A 22766-nucleotide genomic window follows, 5' to 3' on the forward strand; every position below is an offset into this window, starting at 1 on the left:
GCGACTGGGACTTTTCTTGCCGCTGCAATGATTCTGGCAGCCATGTTCAGACACCATAGGCTTGCTCTAATGTCCTATGGTGGAACAGCTGGTGCCGATGATTGGCAGTATAGAGACGCAGTGAATGCCAGTGGTGGTATAGCATTAAGTTGTAGTTGCGCCAGGCTAAGTGCCCGACTATGGATGGGGTGCCTGGTTACAGTTAGGAGTTGATTCATTTTGCACATTGCTCTGCAGGTGAGGACAGATCCTATCTCTAATTACTGGTGTTAGGATGAATCTATTCTATGCTGACGCTAATGTTCCTGCTGTCACTCACAGGCGCAGACCTCAAAGAGCGAGCGAAGATGGACAATTCTGAGGCCACTCTCTTTGTTCAGGATCTGCGGAAGTTAATGAGTGAGATTGGTGAGTGCGCCAGGCCAGGCTAGCAGAATGCAGAGATTACATGGAGAATCCCATGACCTATAATAACCTGCTACAGACCTGCTGCTGTTGTTGGTGCACTGGGGCCTGAGGGCAGCTCAGGCTGTGTAATGGGCAGAGAGTGGCACAGCTCAGGCTGGGTACTGTGTAATGGGCAGCAGTATGACCTGTCAGGGCAGAGAGTGGCACAGCTCAGGCTGTGTAATGGGCAGCAGTATGACCGGTCAGGGCAGAGAGTGGCACAGCTCAGGCTGTATAATGGGCAGCAGTATGACCTGTGAGGGCAGAGTGGCACAGCTCAGGCTGTGTAATGGGCAGTATTATGACCAGCGAGGGCAGAGAGTGGTACAGATCTGGCTGTGCAATGGGCAGCAGTATGACCTGTGAGGGCAGAGTGGCACAGATCAGGCTGAGTACTGGGTATTGGGCATCAGTGTGACCTGTGAGGGCAGAGCGTGGTACAGATCTGGCTGTGTAATGGGCATCAGTGTGACCTGTGAGGGCAGAGAGTGGTACAGATCTGGCTGTGTAATGGGCATCAGTGTGACCTGTGAGGGCAGAGAGTGGCACAGCTGTCTGTGTAATGGGCAGCAGTATGACCTGTGAGGGCAGAGAGTTGCACAGATCAGGCAGTGTAATGGGCAGCAGTGTGACCTATGAGGGCAGAGAGTGGTACAGATCAGGCTGTGTAATGTGCAGCAGTATGACCTGTCAGGGCAGAGAGTGGCACAGATCTGGCTGTGTAATGGGCAGCAGTATGACCTGTGAGGACAGAGTGGCACAGATCAGGCTGGGTACTGTGATTTGGGCATCAGTGTGACCTGTGAGGGCAGAGAGTGTTACAGATCTGGCTGTGTAATGGCAGTATTATGACCTGTGAGGACAGAGTGGCACAGATCAGGCTGGGTACTGTGATTTAGGCATCAGTGTGACCTGTGAGGGCAGAGAGTGGTACAGATCTGGCTGTGTAATGGCAGTATTATGACCTGTGAGGACAGAGTGGCACAGATCAGGCTGGGTACTGTGATTTGGGCATCAGTGTGACCTGTGAGGGCAGAGAGTGGTACAGAGCTGGCTGTGTAATTGGCAGCAGTAATGGTGGGAATGGAGAATTTAAACTATGAGGAGAGATTCAGCAGTTTGGGACTATTTACACTAGAGTAGAGACGTTTAAGGGGGACATGCTCAACATGTACAAATATATCAGGGGCCAATATAAGGAACTCCTCAAGCATCCTTTTTACTGCAAGAAAGGAATCTAGGACACAAGGGCACGAGTTTAGATTAGAAGAAAGAAGATTTCGTTCCCTCAAAAGAAAGAATTTCTTTACAGTCAGAGCAGTCAAACTGTGGAACTCTCTTCCTGCAGAAGTGGTGTCGGCAGACACTACAGTATAAATACGTTCAAAATAAGGTTGGACAATCATTTATTGGATAAAAACATCCAAGGGTACTAATACAGTAAGAATCATATTCTGTCTTTCTCCTACCGCAGCAGGGGACACTGCAGTACTGACGTATGAGATAGAGTGGGTGCGTAGGAGGAGTCGGCACTTAAGTGAAAATTTCGTCTGTGGCTGGCTCCTCCCCCCTCTATCTCCCTCCAGACACCAGTCTTAAAAAAGTGCCGGAGGAGTCGGTATCCTCGGCAAGGTCTCCACAGGAGACTAGGATTTTATTTGTGTTTTTCTTTTTCTTTTATCGTTTTTAGTGACACAGGCATCCCTGGACAGGGTGCCTGCTTCGTGGGAGGCTCTGGAGGGTCTGGTCGGTACTGCGTGCAGCTACCCTCCAGTACCCAGCCACCGGAGCATCGGCTCCGGGGACCCGCCGCAGCTGCTTGCGGCTAGCGTTACGGGTCCACGGCAGCTTCCCCCTCATCCAGAGCTAGGAGGTGCGTTGCACCATACAGGGGGCGGCCAGAGGAGAGCGCGCTGGCCGGGCAGTATCGTCGCGGCATCAGCGCGACGATGACGTCATCAAACTCCGGCGGGCGCGGGAAGATGGCTTGTGGGAGGTACTTCTTCCGCGCGGACGCCATTGGGAGAGGTGATTGCTGCTACTGAGAGGCTGCAGGCTGGTTCACTTTCATGACAGTCGTCACTTCAGCGCTGTTCCTCCGTTTCTACAGGGGTACTGTAAGTAGCGGAGGTTTTGTACACACACACAAGCATTGGGAGGGTTTGTGGCTCCTCTCTCCCTGTTTGACACCCAGACTCTAGACTTTCTCTGTTGGGGGAGATTGGTTTCTAAGGGGTGTTTTTTCTGTGTGTGTGTGTTGGTGTCTGAGCCAGTGTGTCTCTATATAAAAAATATATACTGGGTCACCTGTACAGTTATGGCTGGGAAGGGTACTTCTTCCAAGGCAGCTGTGAAGCTGTATGCTTGTAAGAGCTGCAAGGGTCAATATACCCAGCACACGAAGGGTGTTTCACTCTGTGCTCCCTGCTATGATTTATCAAAGGCTGCTGCAGCTGTCCCTAAGACTCCTCAGTCTGTGGTGGATCCTATCCACAGTGTGTTAGCTAATCTTACTGCTGAATTGGTGGCCTCCAGGAAAGACAGGGAGCTGATGCAGACTCAGCTTTCTAGCATAGCTGCAGCAGAGCCTGTTTGGGCCAGGACACTTATTTCTTCTGTGGATTCTCTGTCCCAGTCGCTGGCTGGCACTTCACAGAGAATGCCTGCTTCACAGGTAGCTGCTAAGAGGAAGGCAGGAGTGTTCTTGGCTGTCCCTCATCATTCAGATGATGATGAGGGGTTAGAGGTTTTAGAGGATGGGGAGTATGTAGCTCCACAGGTTCAGGAGTCTCCTCAGGACTTTTTGGATGAAGAGGACGCTCAGGGAGTGGACGGCCTTATCAGGGCTGTTAGGACTACTTTAAACCTAGAGGAGTCTCGGGCTCCGCCTCAGGTTTCTATCTTTGGTCGAGTACAGAAGACGCCAGTGTATTTTCCAGACTCGGCTGAGCTGGATAACCCGCTGTTAGATATATGGAAAGTTCCGGATAAGAAATTTCAAATTTCCTCTCGTATTAAATCTCTCTATCCCTTCTCCCCTGAATCCAGGGAAAAATGGGAGGCTCCGCCATCACCAGATGTGTCCCTTTCTAGACTTTCAAAGAAGTCGACTCTGCCAGTGCCGGGGGCGGTCGGCTTAAAGGAGGCGCCAGACCGGCGGTTAGATACTACCTTAAAAACTATTTTCTCCACAGCGGGGGTTTTGTTGAGACCAGCGCTGGCCTCTGCCTGGGTGGCTCGGGCCATGGAGGTATGGGCTTCTCAGCTGGTGTCTGGTTTGGAGCAGGACAGTCCTAAGGAGGATTTATTGTCCTTGGCTGAGTTTATCAGGGATGCTTCTACTTATATAGGGGAAGCGTCTGCAGATGTGGCGTCTCTTGGAGCTAAGGTTTCGGCTTCAGCTGTGGTGGCCAGGAGGGCCGTTTGGTTGCGGCCGTGGCAGGCTGAGGCTGAAATCAAAAAGGCAGTCGAGGCTCTGCCTTTTTCAGGTGATGTATTGTTTGGTGCGGAACTGGACAAACTTATCGCCCAGGCTACGGGGGGTAGGTCTGCATTTTTGCCTTCCGCAGCTCCGCCTCCCAAGCGCCAGTTTGTGGCGCCTTCCTTTCGGGCCTTTCGTGGTACATCAGGTTTCAGAGGTAAGACAAGAGGGGGCTTCTCTTCTTTCAGAGGCCGTAGAGGAAGAGGTGCCAGAGTGGCCCCTACTGCACCCGCCACTGCCCGCAGGCCAGATCCCAAGGCCGCTGACAAGCCAGTGGCATGACGGTCTCGCAGCCCACGTGGGGGATTCCATTGTGGGCGCGCGTCTGTTGCAGTTTGCAGAAATCTGGAGATCCCACTGCAGCGATGCTTGGGCTCTGGACAGCATTTCCCAGGGATACAAACTGCAATTCGCGTCGACCCCCCCCCTCAAGATTTTTTCGGATAGGTCTGCCAAGGAAAGAGGAGGAAAGTCAGGCTCTGCGTGGATCCATCCAGGGTCTTTTAGACGCAAGAGTAGTGGTGTCAGTCCCGGCTTCACAGCAGGGCAGAGGTTTCTATTCCAGCGTCTTTGTGGTGCCCAAGCCGGACGGCTCGGTGCGGCCTATCCTAAATTTAAAGGATTTAAACCTCCATATCTGTTATCAGCGGTTCAAGATGGAGTCCATCCGGTCCGTGGTGGCGTCTCTAGAAAAGGGAGAATTCTTGATGTCGTTAGACATCAAGGATGCATACCTGCACGTGCCAATTTGGGAACCCCATCAATGTTTTCTGAGGTTTGCGATAGACTATTGCCACTACCAGTTTCAGGCTCTTCCTTTTGGCCTGTCTTCAGCTCCCAGAGTCTTTACAAAGATCATGGCATGTATGATTGCAGCTCTCAGGCTCCAAGGAATAACAATTATTCCGTATTTGGACGATTTGCTAATCAAAGCGCCAAGTCGGGAGAAGCTGGTAGAACACGCCATGGTAGCTTGCAAATTCTTGGTAGACCATGGTTGGATTCTAAACCTCAAGAAATCTCATCTGACACCATCAAGGAAGTTAAAGTTCCTGGGACTCATCTTGGATACAGAGAACGAGACTGTCTCGCTTCCTTTGGACAAGGTGCGAGCAATTCAAAGGATGGTGAGACTCGTTTTGTCATTACGAAGGGTGTCAGCACACACTTGCACGCGTCTACTGGGAATGATGGTAGCCTCTTTCGAGGCTCTACCGTATGGTCGTTTTCACACAAGGACTTTTCAAGAAAATCTTCTGTCCCAGTGGTCGGGATCCCATTTGGAGATCCACAAGAGAATCCTTCTTTCAAGGGAAGCGCGGCTGTCTCTGAACTGGTGGCTGTCAACTTCTCATCTTTTGAAGGGTCGAAGTTTCAGGCCATGCATTTGGACTATTCTGACGACGGATGCCAGCCTGAGAGGTTGGGGAGCTGTGACCCAGGGTTATACTTTTCAGGGCCGTTGGTCTGTCCAGGAGGCCAAGTTATCGATCAACATTCTGGAGCTCAGGGCCATCAGGTTAGCACTCCTTCAGGCCCAAGACCTGCTCAAGGGTCTGCCGATAATGATCCAGTCCGACAATGCGACCGCGGTTGCTTATATAAACCGTCAGGGCGGGACGAAGAGCAGGGCAGCAATGAAGGAGGTTCGTCCGATCTTGCAATGGGCAGAAGCTTATGCGTCAAATCTCACAGCAGTCTTCCTGCCGGGAGTGGAGAACTGGCAGGCGGATTACCTAAGTCGCCAGGATTTCCATCCAGGAGAATGGACTTTAAATCCGGATGTTTTCCAGCTCATCACACGGCGGTGGGGGACGCCTCAGATCGACTTGATGGCGTCCAGACTGAATCACCAACTTCCTCTTTACTGTGCCAGATCGAAAGATCCGGGAGCCTGGGCGGTGGATGCATTCTCGATTCATTGGAATTTCGACCTCATCTACATCTTCCCTCCGTTTCCCTTGTTAGCACAGGTACTCAAACGGATAAAAAGAGGGTCAGCTTCAGCGATACTAATAGCCCCAGATTGGCCGAGAAGGGCTTGGTACTCGGACTTGAAGCTTCTTCAGGCCGATGCTCCGTGGCGTCTTCCTCTCAGGGAGGATCTGTTGCAGCAAGGACCGTTCGCCTACCCAGGCTTGACGCAGCTTCGTTTGACGGCGTGGCTGTTGAAGCCGACCTGTTAAAAAGGCGGGGTGTTCCAGTGACAGTAATTCCCACCATGCTCAGGGCTAGAAAGGAGGTAACTTCCAAGCATTATCACCGTATTTGGAAGTCTTATGTGGCATGGTGTCAGAGGAAGAAGGTGGAGAGAGCGGTTTTTCACCTTCCTCGTCTTTTGGAATTCCTTCAGGCAGGGCTGGATAAGGGCCTTCGGTTAGGTTCTATTAAGGTCCAAATTTCCGCCTTGTCTGTATTTTTCAACAGGAAATTGGCACTCATTTCGGAGGTGCAGACCTTTTTGAAGGGAGCTTTACGGTTGCAGTCTCCGTATGTTCCTCCGACTGAGCCTTGGGACTTGGGGCTCCTGTTGGAGTTTCTAAAATCTGAGTCGTTTGAGCCGCTGGATTCAGTGGACCTGAAGTGGTTGACATGGAAGACTCTGATGCTCTTGGCATTGGCGTCAGCCAGGAGGGTTTCAGAGCTGGGGGCTCTGCTTTGCCGTCCTCCGTTTTTAGTTTTTCACAGAGACCGTGCAGAGTTAAGGACTAATCCTAGGTTCCTTCCCAAGGTAGTCTCTTCCTTTCACGTGAACCAGCCGATCGTGGTTCCGGCCTTGCCTGGGTCTTCTGAAAGTTTGGATGTCGTAAGAGCATTACGCATCTATGTGGATAGGACGGCTTCGTTTCGGAAGACTGAATCTTTATTTGTTTTGTTTGGGGCAGAAAAGAAGGGTTGGCCAGCGTCGAAGCAGACTCTGGCCAGGTGGTTGTGCCTTACTATTAAGGAGGCGTATGCAAAAGCCTGCATTCAGGTTCCTCCAAATGTTTCTGCCCATTCTACCAGATCAGTCAGTACTTCCTGGGCGGCTGCCAGGGGAGTGTCTTTGACTCAGGTTTGTAGAGCCGCCACGTGGGTAGGCTCCAATACCTTTGCTAGGTTTTACAAGTTTGATAGGTTTGCCAGGGAAGATTCTTCCTTTGGCAGAGCTGTCTTACAGGATCCTCAGCGCTCGCCCTCCCGGGTGTAGTAGCTTTGGTATCATCTCATACGTCAGTACTGCAGTGTCCCCTGCTGCGGTAGGAGAAATAAGGAATTTGGTACTTACCGATAATTCCCTTTCTCCGAGGCAGCAGGGGACACTGCACGCCCGCCCAGCGCTTTGGTTTTTTGTTTTTTCAGCAGTACCGTTCCTGCCATGATTGTTTGGGGGTCCTGCTAGTTCTGTATTTTTACAGATTGGATTATTTATCTGTATTGTTTGGTTTCATGAATGCATGTCTATTGGTTGAAGGGTTTACCTAATATTTTTTGTTTACAGTCTGTGGTTCTACTTTTGCCTGTCCCCTTTCTCTCTCGGTCACGTTTTTTAAGACTGGTGTCTGGAGGGAGATAGAGGGGGGAGGAGCCAGCCACAGACGAAATTTTCACTTAAGTGCCGACTCCTCCTACGCACCCACTCTATCTCATACGTCAGTACTGCAGTGTCCCCTGCTGCCTCGGAGAAAGGGAATTATCGGTAAGTACCAAATTCCTTATTTTTTACAAGGGATCAGCTATTAAAAACATAGGTTGAACTCGATGGATGCAAGTCTTTATTCAGCCTCACCTACTATATAACTATGTAACTAGGTCTGGCTGTTCTCCTCTTGCTTATAGACCAGGGGTTCCCAAACTTTTTTGAATCACGGCACCCTAGAGCATCAAAATGTTTCCAAGGCACCCCTAGGCCAAATGTTTCTTATTGAGCAATTCAGAAAAAAAATATTAAAGGAAGTGCATTGTGTGTGTGTGTCACAGTTATGTGGTGAGGGACAGGATTTGCTTCTGTTTGTCCACATAGATTATGATTGGCAGTCACAAGCACTGGTTTTGCCTGGTACATTGACCATAAATAATATGAATTGATCCTGGTCCACCAACCCAAGGCACCCCTGCAAGTGTCCTGAGGCACCCCAGGTGCATACGCACACAGTTTGGGAACCACTGTTCTAGACCCAGCTAATTCTATTCTCTTACTTTGTTCCCTTCCCAGCGGCCCTGCCGATGCCAACCATCGCTGCTATAGACGGATATGCCCTGGGTGGAGGTCTGGAGCTAGGTCTGGCATGTGATCTCCGTGTTGCAGGTATGTAATGGTCAGGCTCCTGCATGTGATCTCCGTGTTACAGGTATGTAATGGTCAGGCCGGGAGGTAGCTCCTGCATGTGATCTCCGTGTTCCAGGTATGTAATGGTCAGGCCGGGAGGTAGCTCCTGCATGTGATCTCCGTGTTCCAGGTATGTAATGGTGAGGCTCCTGCATGTGATCTCCGTGTTCCAGGTATGTAATGGTCAGGCACCTGCATGTGATCTCCGTGTTCCAGGTATGTAATGACATAAGCAATGTTTCTCGTTGCAGCGTCATCGGCTAAGCTGGGGCTGATTGAGACGACGAGAGGGTTACTGCCAGGCGCGGGTGAGTGCGGCACATTGACCTCCTGCCCGTACATTACACAGCTGGGATTTACCCTGAGCCGCTTCTATTGCAGGAGGCTCCCAGCGACTCCCGCGCCTGGTAGGCATTGGCTTAGCTAAGGAACTGATCTTCACCGGACGGCAGATAGAGGGCGCTGAGGCTTACAGGATTGGGCTGGTCAATGACGCTGTTCCACAAAATGAGGCTGGAGACGCCGCGCACAGGCGAGCATTGGAACTAGCACACGAGATCTTACCACAGGTACACAATATATACACACACCCTACTGTATACACACACATATACTGTACACACACACACACACCGATATACCCACCTATAAACACATACATATACACACATACTGTATACTGTACACCTACACACACACATTTATACCCACCTATACACACATACATACACACACCCTACTGTATACACACACATATACTGTGTACACACACACACACACACACAGATATACCCACCTATAAACACATACATATACACACATACTGTATACTGTACACCTACACACACACATTTATACCCACCTATACACACATACATACACACACCCTACTGTATACACACACATATACTGTGTACACACACACACACACAGATATACCCACCTATAAACACATACATATACACACATACTGTATACTGTACACCTACACACACACATTTATACCCACCTATACACACACACATACATACACACACCCTACTGTATACACACACATATACTGTACACACCTACACACACACACATTTATACCCACCTATAAACACATACATACATACACACACCCTACTGTATACACACACATATACTGTACACACACACACACCGATATACCCACCTATAAACACATACATATACACACATACTGTATACTGTACACCTACACACACACACACACACACACACACACACACACACACACATTTATACCCACCTATACACACATACATACATACATACATACACACACATATACTGTACACACACATATACTGTACACACACCGATATACCCACCTACTGTATAAACACATACATATACACACATACTGTATACTGTACACCTACACACACACACATTTATACCCACCTATACACACATACATACATACACACACATATACTGTACACACATATACTGTACACACACACCGATATACCCACCTATAAACACATACATATACACACATACTGTACACCTACACACACACATTTATACCCACCTATACACACATACATACACACACCCTACTGTATACACACACATATACTGTACACACACACACCGATATACCCACCTATAAACACATACATATACACACATACTGTATACTGTACACCTACACACACACATTTATACCCACCTATACACACATACATACACACACCCTACTGTATACACACACATATACTGTACACCTACACACACACACACACACATTTATACCCACCTATAAACAAATACACACACACACACACACACACACACACACACACACACACACACACACACACACACACACACACACACACACACATACACATATATATATATATATATATGTACTGTACACCTACCTACACACGCACAGATATACCCACCTATAAACACATACCTATGTCCTACTGCACGGGTGTCAAACTCAAGGCCCGCGGGCCGAATCCGGCCCGCCGGACCTCTTCAAGTGGCCCCCTGCCTCCGCCCAGCCCCCCCCCCCCTCGCCGCTGCCCATCCGCCCCCGCTGCCCGCCCCCCCGCGCCTCTCCGTCCTTGCACACAGAATGTTCAGTGTCTGACAGGAAGCACAGCTCTGCGACTTCCTGGTGACGTGCAGAGCTGCTCTTCCTGTCAGACGCTGAACATTCTGTGCGCAGGTAAAGGCAGCAGTAACTGTGGGGTGGGTGGGCAAGCACATATTAACCCCTGGCAACGGACATTAACACCCCCTGGCAACGAGCAAGAACCCATGAAAACGGACATTAACCCCTGGGCAACGAGCTGAAACCCCTGGCAACGGACATTAACCCCTTGGCAACGAGCTGGAACCCCTGGTAATGGACATTAACCCCATGGCAATTAGCAAGAACCCCTGGCAACAGACATTAACCCCCCCTTGGCAACGAGCAAGAACCCCTGAAAATGTACATTAACCCCTTGGCAACGAGCTGGAATCCCTGGCAACAGACATTAACCCCTGGCAGCCACCACCAGCAAAAAGAAAAATCGTGCAGGAGACAGTTTGAAGAGCAGCTCTCCCTCTCCCCATCCTGGTTGGACACAGGTAGGCAGCCTACTACTCACCATGATACTTGTAGTAGTACACATTCGGAAAGGGGACGTTGTAACGCCCTTTTTGCCCATGGCCACTCCCATTTGTTCATGGCCACGCCCCTTTTCTGAATGTGTACCGGCCCTTTGCGGGTGACCAATGTGCTGATGCGGCCCCCGATGAATTTGAGTTTGACACCCCTGTCCTACTGTATACACACACACCCTACTGTATACACACACATATACGCAACACGGCAGCCAGCACACAGTCATCATGTAGCGTGACAGCAGCAGGGGGGGATTGGCTTAGCAAAGGAACTGATCTTCTCCGGGCAGCAGATAGCTGCTGGTAGTGCACGGGGGAGGGGCCTGCGCTCCCTGTGGGTGGTGTGTGCGCTCCCTGTGGGGGGGCCCTGCACTCACTGCGGTTGGTGTGCGCTCCCTGTGGGGGGGCCCTGTGCTCCCTGCGGTTGGTGTGCGCTCCCTGTGGGGCGGGGGCCTGCTCTCCCTGCGGTTGGTGTGTGCTCCCTCTGGGGGGGCCCTGCGCTCCTGGGGCCACTCCCAAAGCATGTGAGCATGAAGCTCCCACAGGTCAGAGTGCATTAGTGGGTTATATGGTGGGTGAGATATGTATCGCAGATGGAACACTATAACCTTTCCCGCCCAGGTCTTTGTGTGGATCGCCCCATGTAGATTAGCAGCCTGTGATTGGACAGGAGGTGACTGTACGCAGACCATGCTCCTTATCCTTGGTCAGGACTACAACTGGTGAACCAGGTTCAGCCGTACACTGGGTCTAAGCTGTGACCACTCTCTCCTCCAGGCTCCCATCGCTGTGAGAATGGCCAAGCTGGCAGTGACCAAGGGAATGGAGGTAAGGGGGGACAGAGTAATGTGCTGTATGTCACTGATCGGGGGGGGACATAGTAATGTGCTATATGTCACTGATCATGGGGGGGAAATAGTAAGGTGCTGTATGTCACTGATCTGGGGGGGACATAGTAAGGTGCTGTATGTCACTGATCTGGGGGGGACATAGTAAGGTGCTGTATGTCACTGATCTGGGGGGGACATAGTAAGGTGCTATATTTCACTGATCTGGGGACGGGGACATAGTAATGTGCTATATATGTCACTGATCTGGGGGGGACATAGTAATGTTCTATACGTCACTGATCAGGGGGGGACAAAGTAATGTTCTATACGTCACTGATCAGGGGGGGACATAGTAATGTGCTATATGTCACTGATCGGAGGGGACATAGAATGTGCTATATGTCACTGATCGGAGGGGACATAGTAATGTGCTATATGTCACTGATCTGGGGGGGACATAGTAATGTGCTATATGTCACTGATCAGGGGGGGGACATAGTAATGTGCTATATGTCACTGATCGGGGGGGGACATAGTAATGTGCTGTATGTCACTGATCAGGGGGGGACATAGTAATGTGCTATATATGTCACTGATCGGGGGGGACAGAGTAATGTGCTATATGTCACTGATCGGGGGGGACATAGTAAGGTGCTATATATGTCACTGATCGGAGGGGACAGAGTAATGTGCTATGTGTCACTGATCAGGGGGGGACATAGTAATGTGCTATATGTCACTGATCGGAGGGGACAGAGTAATGTGCTATGTGTCACTGATCGGGGGGGACATAGTAATGTGCTGTATGTCACTGATCAGGGGGGGGACATAGTAATGTGCTGTATGTCACTGATCTGGGGGGGACATAGTAAGGTGCTGTATGTCACTGATCTGGGGGGGACATAGTAATGTGCTGTATGTCACTGATCAGGGGGGGGACATAGTAATGTGCTATATGTCACTGATCAGGGGGGGGACATAGAATGTGCTGTATGTCACTGATCGGGGGGGGACATAGTAATGTGCTATATGTCACTGATCAGGGGGGGGACATAGTAATGTGCTATATGTCACTGATCGGGGGGACAGAGTAATGTGCTATATGTCACTGATCGGGGGGGACATAGTAATGTGCTATATGTCACTGATCGGGGGGACAGAGTAATGTGCTATATGTCACTGATCAGGGGGGGGACATAGTAATGTGCTATATGTCACTGATCAGGGGGGGGACATAGTAATGTGCTATATGTCACTGATCAGGGGGGGGACATAGTAATGTGCTGTATGTCACTGATCAGGGGGGGGACATAGTAATGTGCTGTATGTCACTGATCGGGGGGGGACATAGTAATGTGCTGTATGTCACTGATCGGGGGGGGACATAGTAATGTGCTGTATGTCACTGATCGGGGGGGGACATAGTAATGTGCTGTATGTCACTGATTGGAGGGGACATAGAATGTGCTGTATGTCACTGATCAGGGGGGGGACATAGTAATGTGCTGTATGTCACTGATCGGGGGGGGACATAGTAATGTGCTGTATGTCACTGATCGGGGGGGGACATAGTAATGTGCTATATGTCACTGATCGGGGGGGACATAGTAATGTGCTATATGTCACTGATCGGGGGGGACATAAGTAATGTGCTATATGTCACTGATCGGGGGGGACATAGTAATGTGCTGTATGTCACTGATCGGGGGGACATAGTAATGTGCTGTATGTCACTGATCGGAGGGGACATAGTAATGTGCTATATGTCACTGATCTGGGGGGGACATAGTAATGTGCTATATGTCACTGATCGGGGGGGACATAGTAATGTGCTATATGTCACTGATCAGGGGGGGGACATAGAATGTGCTGTATGTCACTGATCAGGGGGGGGACATAGTAATGTGCTATATGTCACTGATCGGGGGGGGACATAGTAATGTGCTATATGTCACTGATCGGGGGGACATAGTAATGTGCTGTATGTCACTGATCGGAGGGGACATAGAATGTGCTGTATGTCACTGATCAGGGGGGGGACATAGTAATGTGCTATATGTCACTGATCGGGGGGACAGAGTAATGTGCTATATGTCACTGATCGGGGGGGACATAGTAATGTGCTATATGTCACTGATCGGGGGGACAGAGTAATGTGCTATATGTCACTGATCAGGGGGGGGACATAGTAATGTGCTATATGTCACTGATCAGGGGGGGGACATAGTAATGTGCTATATGTCACTGATCAGGGGGGGGACATAGTAATGTGCTGTATGTCACTGATCGGGGGGGGACATAGTAATGTGCTGTATGTCACTGATCAGGGGGGGGACATAGTAATGTGCTGTATGTCACTGATCGGGGGGGGACATAGTAATGTGCTGTATGTCACTGATCGGGGGGGGACATAGTAATGTGCTGTATGTCACTGATCGGGGGGGGACATAGTAATGTGCTGTATGTCACTGATTGGAGGGGACATAGAATGTGCTGTATGTCACTGATCAGGGGGGGGACATAGTAATGTGCTGTATGTCACTGATCGGGGGGGGACATAGTAATGTGCTGTATGTCACTGATCGGGGGGGGACATAGTAATGTGCTATATGTCACTGATCGGGGGGGACATAGTAATGTGCTATATGTCACTGATCGGGGGGGACATAAGTAATGTGCTATATGTCACTGATCGGGGGGGACATAGTAATGTGCTGTATGTCACTGATCGGGGGGACATAGTAATGTGCTGTATGTCACTGATCGGAGGGGACATAGTAATGTGCTATATGTCACTGATCTGGGGGGGACATAGTAATGTGCTATATGTCACTGATCGGGGGGGACATAGTAATGTGCTATATGTCACTGATCAGGGGGGGGACATAGAATGTGCTGTATGTCACTGATCAGGGGGGGGACATAGTAATGTGCTATATGTCACTGATCGGGGGGGGACATAGTAATGTGCTATATGTCACTGATCGGGGGGACATAGTAATGTGCTGTATGTCACTGATCGGAGGGGACATAGAATGTGCTGTATGTCACTGATCAGGGGGGGGACATAGTAATGTGCTGTATGTCACTGATTGGAGGGGACATAGAATGTGCTATATGTCACTGATCAGGGGGGGGACATAGAATGTGCTGTATGTCACTGATCAGGGGGGGGACATAGTAATGTGCTGTATGTCACTGATCGGGGGGGGACATAGTAATGTGCTGTATGTCACTGATCAGGGGGGGGACATAGTCTATGTCACTGATCTGGGGGGGACATAGTAAGGTGCTGTATGTCACTGATCTGGGGGGGACATAGTAATGTGCTGTATGTCACTGATCAGGGGGGGGACATAGTAATGTGCTATATGTCACTGATCAGGGGGGGGACATAGAATGTGCTATATGTCACTGATCAGGGGGGGGACATAGTAATGTGCTATATGTCACTGATCAGGGGGGGGACATAGAATGTGCTGTATGTCACTGATCGGGGGGGGACATAGTAATGTGCTGTATGTCACTGATCGGAGGGGACATAGAATGTGCTATATGTCACTGATCGGGGGGGACATAGTAATGTGCTATATGTCACTGATCGGGGGGGGACATAGTAATGTGCTATATGTCACTGATCGGGGGGGGACATAGTAATGTGCTATGTGTCACTGATCGGGGGGGACATAGTAATGTGCTATATGTCACTGATCGGGGGGGGACATAGTAAGGTGCTATATATGTCACTGATCAGGGGGGACATAGTAATGTGCTATATGTCACTGATCGGGGGGGGACATAGTAATGTGCTGTATGTCACTGATCAGGGGGGGGACATAGTAATGTGCTATATGTCACTGATTGGGGGGACATAGTAATGTGCTGTATGTCACTGATCAGGGGGGGGACATAGTAATGTGCTGTATGTCACTGATCGGGGGGGGACATAGTAATGTGCTGTATGTCACTGATCGGGGGGGGACATAGTAATGTGCTGTATGTCACTGATCGGGGGGGGACATAGTAATGTGCTGTATGTCACTGATTGGAGGGGACATAGAATGTGCTGTATGTCACTGATCGGGGGGGGACATAGTAATGTGCTGTATGTCACTGATCAGGGGGGGGACATAGTCTATGTCACTGATCTGGGGGGGACATAGTAAGGTGCTGTATGTCACTGATCTGGGGGGGACATAGTAATGTGCTGTATGTCACTGATCAGGGGGGGGACATAGTAATGTGCTATATGTCACTGATCAGGGGGGGGACATAGAATGTGCTATATGTCACTGATCAGGGGGGGGACATAGTAATGTGCTATATGTCACTGATCAGGGGGGGGACATAGAATGTGCTGTATGTCACTGATCGGGGGGGGACATAGTAATGTGCTGTATGTCACTGATCGGAGGGGACATAGAATGTGCTATATGTCACTGATCGGGGGGGACATAGTAATGTGCTATATGTCACTGATCGGGGGGGACATAGTAATGTGCTATATGTCACTGATCGGGGGGGGACATAGTAAGGTGCTATATATGTCACTGATCAGGGGGGACATAGTAATGTGCTATATGTCACTGATCGGGGGGGGACATAGTAATGTGCTGTATGTCACTGATCAGGGGGGGGACATAGTAATGTGCTATATGTCACTGATTGGGGGGACATAGTAATGTGCTGTATGTCACTGATCAGGGGGGGGACATAGTAATGTGCTGTATGTCACTGATCGGGGGGGGACATAGTAATGTGCTGTATGTCACTGATCGGGGGGGGACATAGTAATGTGCTGTATGTCACTGATCGGGGGGGGACATAGTAATGTGCTGTATGTCACTGATTGGAGGGGACATAGAATGTGCTGTATGTCACTGATCAGGGGGGGGACATAGAATGTGCTGTATGTCACTGATCAGGGGGGGGACATAGTAATGTGCTGTATGTCACTGATCGGGGGGGGACATAGTAATGTGCTGTATGTCACTGATCAGGGGGGGGACATAGTAATGTGCTGTATGTCACTGATCTGGGGGGGACATAGTAATGTGCTATATGTCACTGATCGGGGGGGACATAGTAAGGTGCTATATGTCACTGATCTGGGGGGGACATAGTAAGGTGCTGTATGTCACTGATCTGGGGGGGACATAGTAAGGTGCTATATGTCACTGATCGGGGGGGACATAGTAATGTGCTATATGTCACTGATCGGGGGGGGACATAGTAATGTGCTGTATGTCACTGATCAGGGGGGGACATAGTAATGTGCTGTATGTCACTGATCGGGGGGGGGGGGGGACATAGTAATGTGCTATATGTCACTGATCGGGGGGGGACATAGTAATGTGCTATATGTCACTGATCAGGGGGGGGACATAGTAAGGTGCTGTATGTCACTGATCTGGGGGGGACATAGTAATGTGCTGTATGTCACTGATCAGGGGGGGGACATAGTAATGTGCTATATGTCACTGATCAGGGGGGGGACATAGAATGTGCTATATGTCACTGATCAGGGGGGGGACATAGTAATGTGCTATATGTCACTGATCAGGGGGGGGACATAGAATGTGCTGTATGTCACTGATCGGGGGGGGACATAGTAATGTGCTGTATGTCACTGATCGGAGGGGACATAGAATGTGCTATATGTCACTGATCGGGGGGGACATAGTAATGTGCTATGTGTCACTGATCGGGGGGGGACATAGTAATGTGCTATATGTCACTGATCGGGGGGGGACATAGTAATGTGCTATATGTCACTGATCGGGGGGGGACATAGTAATGTGCTATGTGTCACTGATCGGGGGGGACATAGTAATGTGCTATATGTCACTGATCGGGGGGGGACATAGTAATGTGCTATATGTCACTGATCGGGGGGACATAGTAATGTGCTATTTGTCACTGATCGGGGGGGGACATAGTAATGTGCTATATATGTCACTGATCAGGGGGGACATAGTAATGTGCTATATGTCACTGATCGGGGGGGGACATAGTAATGTGCTGTATGTCACTGATCAGGGGGGGGACATAGTAATGTGCTATATGTCACTGATCGGGGGGGGACATAGTAATGTGCTATATGTCACTGATCGGGGGGGACATAAGTAATGTGCTATATGTCACTGATCGGAGGGGACATAGTAATGTGCTGTATGTCACTGATCAGGGGGGGGACATAGTAATGTGCTGTATGTCACTGATCAGGGGGGGGACATAGTAATGTGCTGTATGTCACTGATCGGAGGGGACATAGAATGTGCTATATGTCACTGATCGGAGGGGACATAGAATGTGCTATATGTCACTGATCAGGGGGGGGACATAGTAAGGTGCTATATGTCACTGATCGGGGGGGACATAGTAAGGTGCTATATGTCACTGATTTGGGGGGATTTCAGTAGCGCACGGATGGGTGGGGGGGGTTTCTGAGTACCCAGAAACCCCCCCCCCCCCCCCAGGAGTCTAAGGCCCTAGGCTGAAAGCTGAGGGTCCCCTCTTTCCATGGGTACATTTTAAAAATCGTTCCTTGGGAACCAGAGATATCTGACTTCAAAGCAGTGGTCCCCATCCAAGCCTGTTAATTGCTCTCCCCAGTCAGATATTTCAAGTTCATTTGTACTTCAAGTTTCAAGTTTTTCTGAGAGTATATTCCATAAGCTGGGACTCTCCCCCTTTGATGGACACTAGTAGCTTGTCTCTACTGTTCCCAGAACCAGAGATACTGTATCAGCCTTCCAGCAGCTGGTTACTGCTCCAGCTCCACACACCTGGTATGTAGTTTTATATACTCATTGGCAGATTGCTCTGCCTCCTGAACTCTGATCCCCTAGTCCCCAGTACCATTTGGTAGGTGGGATTCTCTAGTTTTTAATTCCATTAAAATCGAAGAAATCGGGGGCGTGGCTACGACGGCAGGCAGATAGGACGCGTGGTGCCGGAGCTCCCCGATCACCCATCCTGTACTATCATCCTGTGCCCGGGTGACACGAATCTTCCCGCGCCCTGCTACCTCTGAGGGTGCTGCGCCACGTCTGCTGCCGTCCCGACCGCTCTGTCTGCTGCCGGCTGATCTCCGGCGGGCGGACCGTGAAGGAGACTGCGGCCTGTTCGCAGCGCCGTCCCGCGGACTCCGTGCCGGGCGCGACGCCTACTGCTGGGCTGGAGAGGAGGAGGTGAGCGCTGTACTGCTGTCGGGACTCACCCGACGCTGCCCCCATACTCCACGACGGTGCCTCCATCCCCTGGGAGGCCATCTGAGGGCTGTGATCTGCGGCCTGAGACTGTCCAGTGCACCGGTGGCCATATTGGTTAGCACACAGGTGCCTGCTGTGCACCGGAAGAACCCTTTTCTCTGGGGGAACTTTATTTCTGCCTGGCCTCCCTACACTGCTGTGGCAGCGCCCTTACTGCCCACCCACACATTCCCTCTGCCCTCTGGACTGCAGGCCTTGCTCTCAGTTGTCCAGCCTGCTCCACAGCAGCTATCTGTCACACAGCCTTTTTCCTATATCTAACACTTGGACTGCTCCCAGTTGTGAGTGGGTGGTGGAGTGGGTCTGCAATCCTTAATCATGGTCAAACAGCACCATAAAACCCACACAGCTAAATTGGCCAAATATGCCAGGGGTCAATAAACACAGAGCTCGTCAGCATCAAATGTGGACGCTCCTCCTGCTTCTGACGACTCTGTTAGCCCTAACACCCCCTCTGATGATACCACACCTGCACCCCCGTCCTTTCAACAAGTTTTGGACGCCATTGCTGGCAGTGAGAAAAGGTTATCGAATAAAATGGAGAGGGTGCAGTGCGACCTGTCGCTGCTTAGACAAGATGTGCAGCGCATCAGGGAGCGAGTGGGAGAAGTGGAGATGCGGGTCTCTACAGTGGTGGATGCAGTTGAACCCCCTGAAAACCACTGTTTCTACCCTGACACAGCAGGTTACAGGCATACAGAATAAACTTATGGACATGGAGGGCCGTTTGAGAAGAAACAATGTCCGCTTTGTTGACCTCCCGGAGAGGGAGGAGGGTTCAGCGCCTGAATCCTTTCTGGAGGCCTGGCTCATCGAGTTATATGGAAAGGAGTCCTTCACCCCTCAGTTTGCTGTTGAAAGAGCCCACAGGATTCCTACTCGCCCACTCCCTCCAGGGGCCCCTCCTAGGACATTTATATCCAAATTCCTGCACTACAAAGACCGTGACGCGGTCCTATGGCTGAACCGCACTAAAGGCCCCATGGTCAGAAATGGTGTAACCATCTCTACTTTTCCTGACTTCGCCATGGATGTACAGAAGGAGAGAGCCCTATTTATACCTGTGAAGCGCAGACTGCGTGATTTGAACCTTTCCTACTCCATGCTCTTCCCAGCTCAGCTGCGGGTCGGGGCGGATGGGGAGACAAAATTCTTCAGCAACCCTCGTGAGGCGGCGGCCTGGCTTGATCGATATGCATCTGGTAACAGACAGCTGGCTCCGGCCTGACTTCCACAATGGTCCAGAGGTGGCTGTGGACTGCTTCCGCCCCTTGGCTATGTTGCAGAATCCCCAGTCATTCTTAGGAATCCATCTGGCTGTCGGCCTGTGACCGGCGATGCTCAGCTCACGTGATTATAACCACATATGTGATATGACTGATATGCCTCTGTTGTGTTCTATGGGGGAAACATTTTCTTTTCTACTATACCTCCTTGAATAAGTGTCACTTAGGACGTTTACTGTTCTATCTTACGGTCGGGGAGCCCCGATGCTTGCATTGGTGGTTATTACTTGATAGCCTTCTGAGGTTAACTGGGTATTCCCTGATCTCTCTGGTTTTGGTAGTTCTTAGTTTAGGGGATATAAGTATGCCACAGTTTGGGGAGGTATACCGGGAGGGGGTATGTTTTTTTTTTTTTTTTGGGGGGGGGGGGGGATTGTTGTGCATTTCTTTTTCTCTTCTTTCTCTCGTCTACTTATCATGCAACATGTATTAGATTATTACATCTAGGCGAGGTGGGACTGGTGGTTGCTGGATTGACGGGTGTGGTGAACCTTCTGAACCGGGGTGGTTCTCTACACTATGACTGCCTTCAATGTGTCACAAAATTTCTTTGTATTCTGATATGACTAAACTTAATATTTTAACCTGGAATGTCCGTGGGATAAATGATAGGGTTAAGCGCTCCCTGGTCAGGCAATATGGTTCAGGCATTACCTGCCTGGTGGAGACTCACCTTGAGGGAAATGGATTGCTATCTTTGCGTAGGCCCTGGGTGGGATGGACCTATCACGCCTCCCACACCACCCATTCTAGGGGTGTCTCGATACTTATAAATAAGTCAGTACAGTTTGTATTACTTGATATCAAAACAGACCCTTTAGGTAGATATGTTTTTCTAAACTGTAAGTTGTACTCACAGCCCTTCTTTATCCTGGCAGTCTATGTACCTCCCCCCTTTAATTATGATGTCTTGAGGCACGCGGCTGCGTATGTGGCCCAGTCACCTGACACACCAGTTATATGCCTCTGGGATTTTAATAAACTAATAAACCACGGTCTGGACAAATGGTGGCCTCCGGGCTCCGTCCCTCCAAGTGACCGCCCCTCGAGTTTTGCCAAGTATGTGGAACTGATTGGTTTGCGAGATGCCTGGTGACTGAAAAACCCAACTGTCACTCAGTACTCCTGTTTTTCCAGGACTCTCCACTCCTTCTCACGAATAGACCTAGCTCTGGTCTCTCCCTCATTATTGCCTAGACTCCAGGCTATCTCTTACAAGGCGAGAGGTGTCTCGGATCATTCTCCTTTGTTGCGAACGGTTGGGATGGAATGCCAGAGGGGACAGTCCTTTTGGAAACTACACCCGTCATGGTTGCTCCAGTTTGGGGAATCCCCAGACCTCCAGAATCGCTGGAAGGGATACTTTAGCGACAATATGGGCACGGGCTCTACCCCAGTGGTTTGGTATGCATTTAAGGCATATCTGAGGGGCACTCTCATATCTAAGATTACTTCCCTTAAACGGGCACATAGAGCTAGGGGTGTGGAGCTGGAGGGCGAGTGTCGGCAACTGGAGATTACACATCTGAGAGAAGAGATTAAATCGTCCCAAGGCGCAAAGCCGGAATCCTGCAGCCGTACACTGGAAGAAAGAGGTTCACCAGAAACCTCTTATCGACAGAGTTGCAGAGAGAGAGAACCAATGTATGAAGGGCGCTGGTTTCTTGTTTGCTTCAATAGTGGCTCATAAAAAATAGAAACATAAACATACATGAATTAGAAATGTATGTATGTGGGATCTATATAGAAATGGTTAGCCCAAATAAAAAAGATTTTCTCAAAGGGATATCATACCCGCACTCACACAGAGTAATGGGTGTACAAGCACATCAAGGTATCTTTGAATTTCATATAAACATCTTTATAAGTAACGGAGTGAGAAAAAGGTGAATTCGTACCGTACTCACATGTACGATCACTTTTATAATCGTATAAAGGTATCTTTTTAAATCCCACAGGTGTTGCTAGGCGGTTATAACAGAGTTCCTCCAACCGTCCCCAAACATCCAAAAAAGAAACAAAACGTTCTCTTATTTCAAAGGTTTTAGTTCAGATAAAACATAAAAGGTGTGCAGGGTGCAACCTGTACCCAAAGGTGTTAGAAGAACAAAAGGGAATCGTACCTGAGTTGGCAGAGTATGGCCATCTACTGCCAGTCAGGTGCTTCCAGGGTTACAGGTGGGTTCACTGCACAGCTCCTCTCCATCAACGCGTTTCGACAGGTGAACTGTCTTTCTCAAGGCCCTTGTCCGCCTATACATGAACGCGGACAAGACAGGCAATCTCCTGGCCCATTTTGTGCACTCAGACCGCCCAACTAATTCTGTAGCCCAGATATATGGTTCTGACGGGGTGCTTAGGACATCTACTGGGGAAATAGTTGATGTGTTTCTTTCTTAACTTTTACCAGGATTTATATCGGTCAAGGTTGAGCTGCTCACAGGAAGACACCTCCAGTTACCTAGACCGCATTAACTTACCTGT

The 22766-nt window shown here is 49.8% G+C and overlaps 1 protein-coding gene across 1 annotated transcript in view; it reads left to right on the forward strand.

Annotated features, from left to right (window-relative positions):
* Positions 1-22766, forward strand: part of ECHDC2 (enoyl-CoA hydratase domain containing 2) — a 51359-nt gene that overhangs the window by 9890 nt on the left and 18703 nt on the right. Inside the window, 5 exon segments of the mRNA XM_083157923.1 lie at positions 322-408; positions 8124-8216; positions 8489-8545; positions 8619-8806; positions 11670-11720. Coding sequence (XP_083014049.1) covers positions 322-408; positions 8124-8216; positions 8489-8545; positions 8619-8806; positions 11670-11720 — 476 coding nt within the window.

This window comes from Crinia signifera, chromosome 8 (genome assembly GCF_055691185.1).
Source record: "Crinia signifera chromosome 8, ASM5569118v1, whole genome shotgun sequence".
NCBI lineage: Eukaryota > Metazoa > Chordata > Amphibia > Anura > Myobatrachidae > Crinia > Crinia signifera.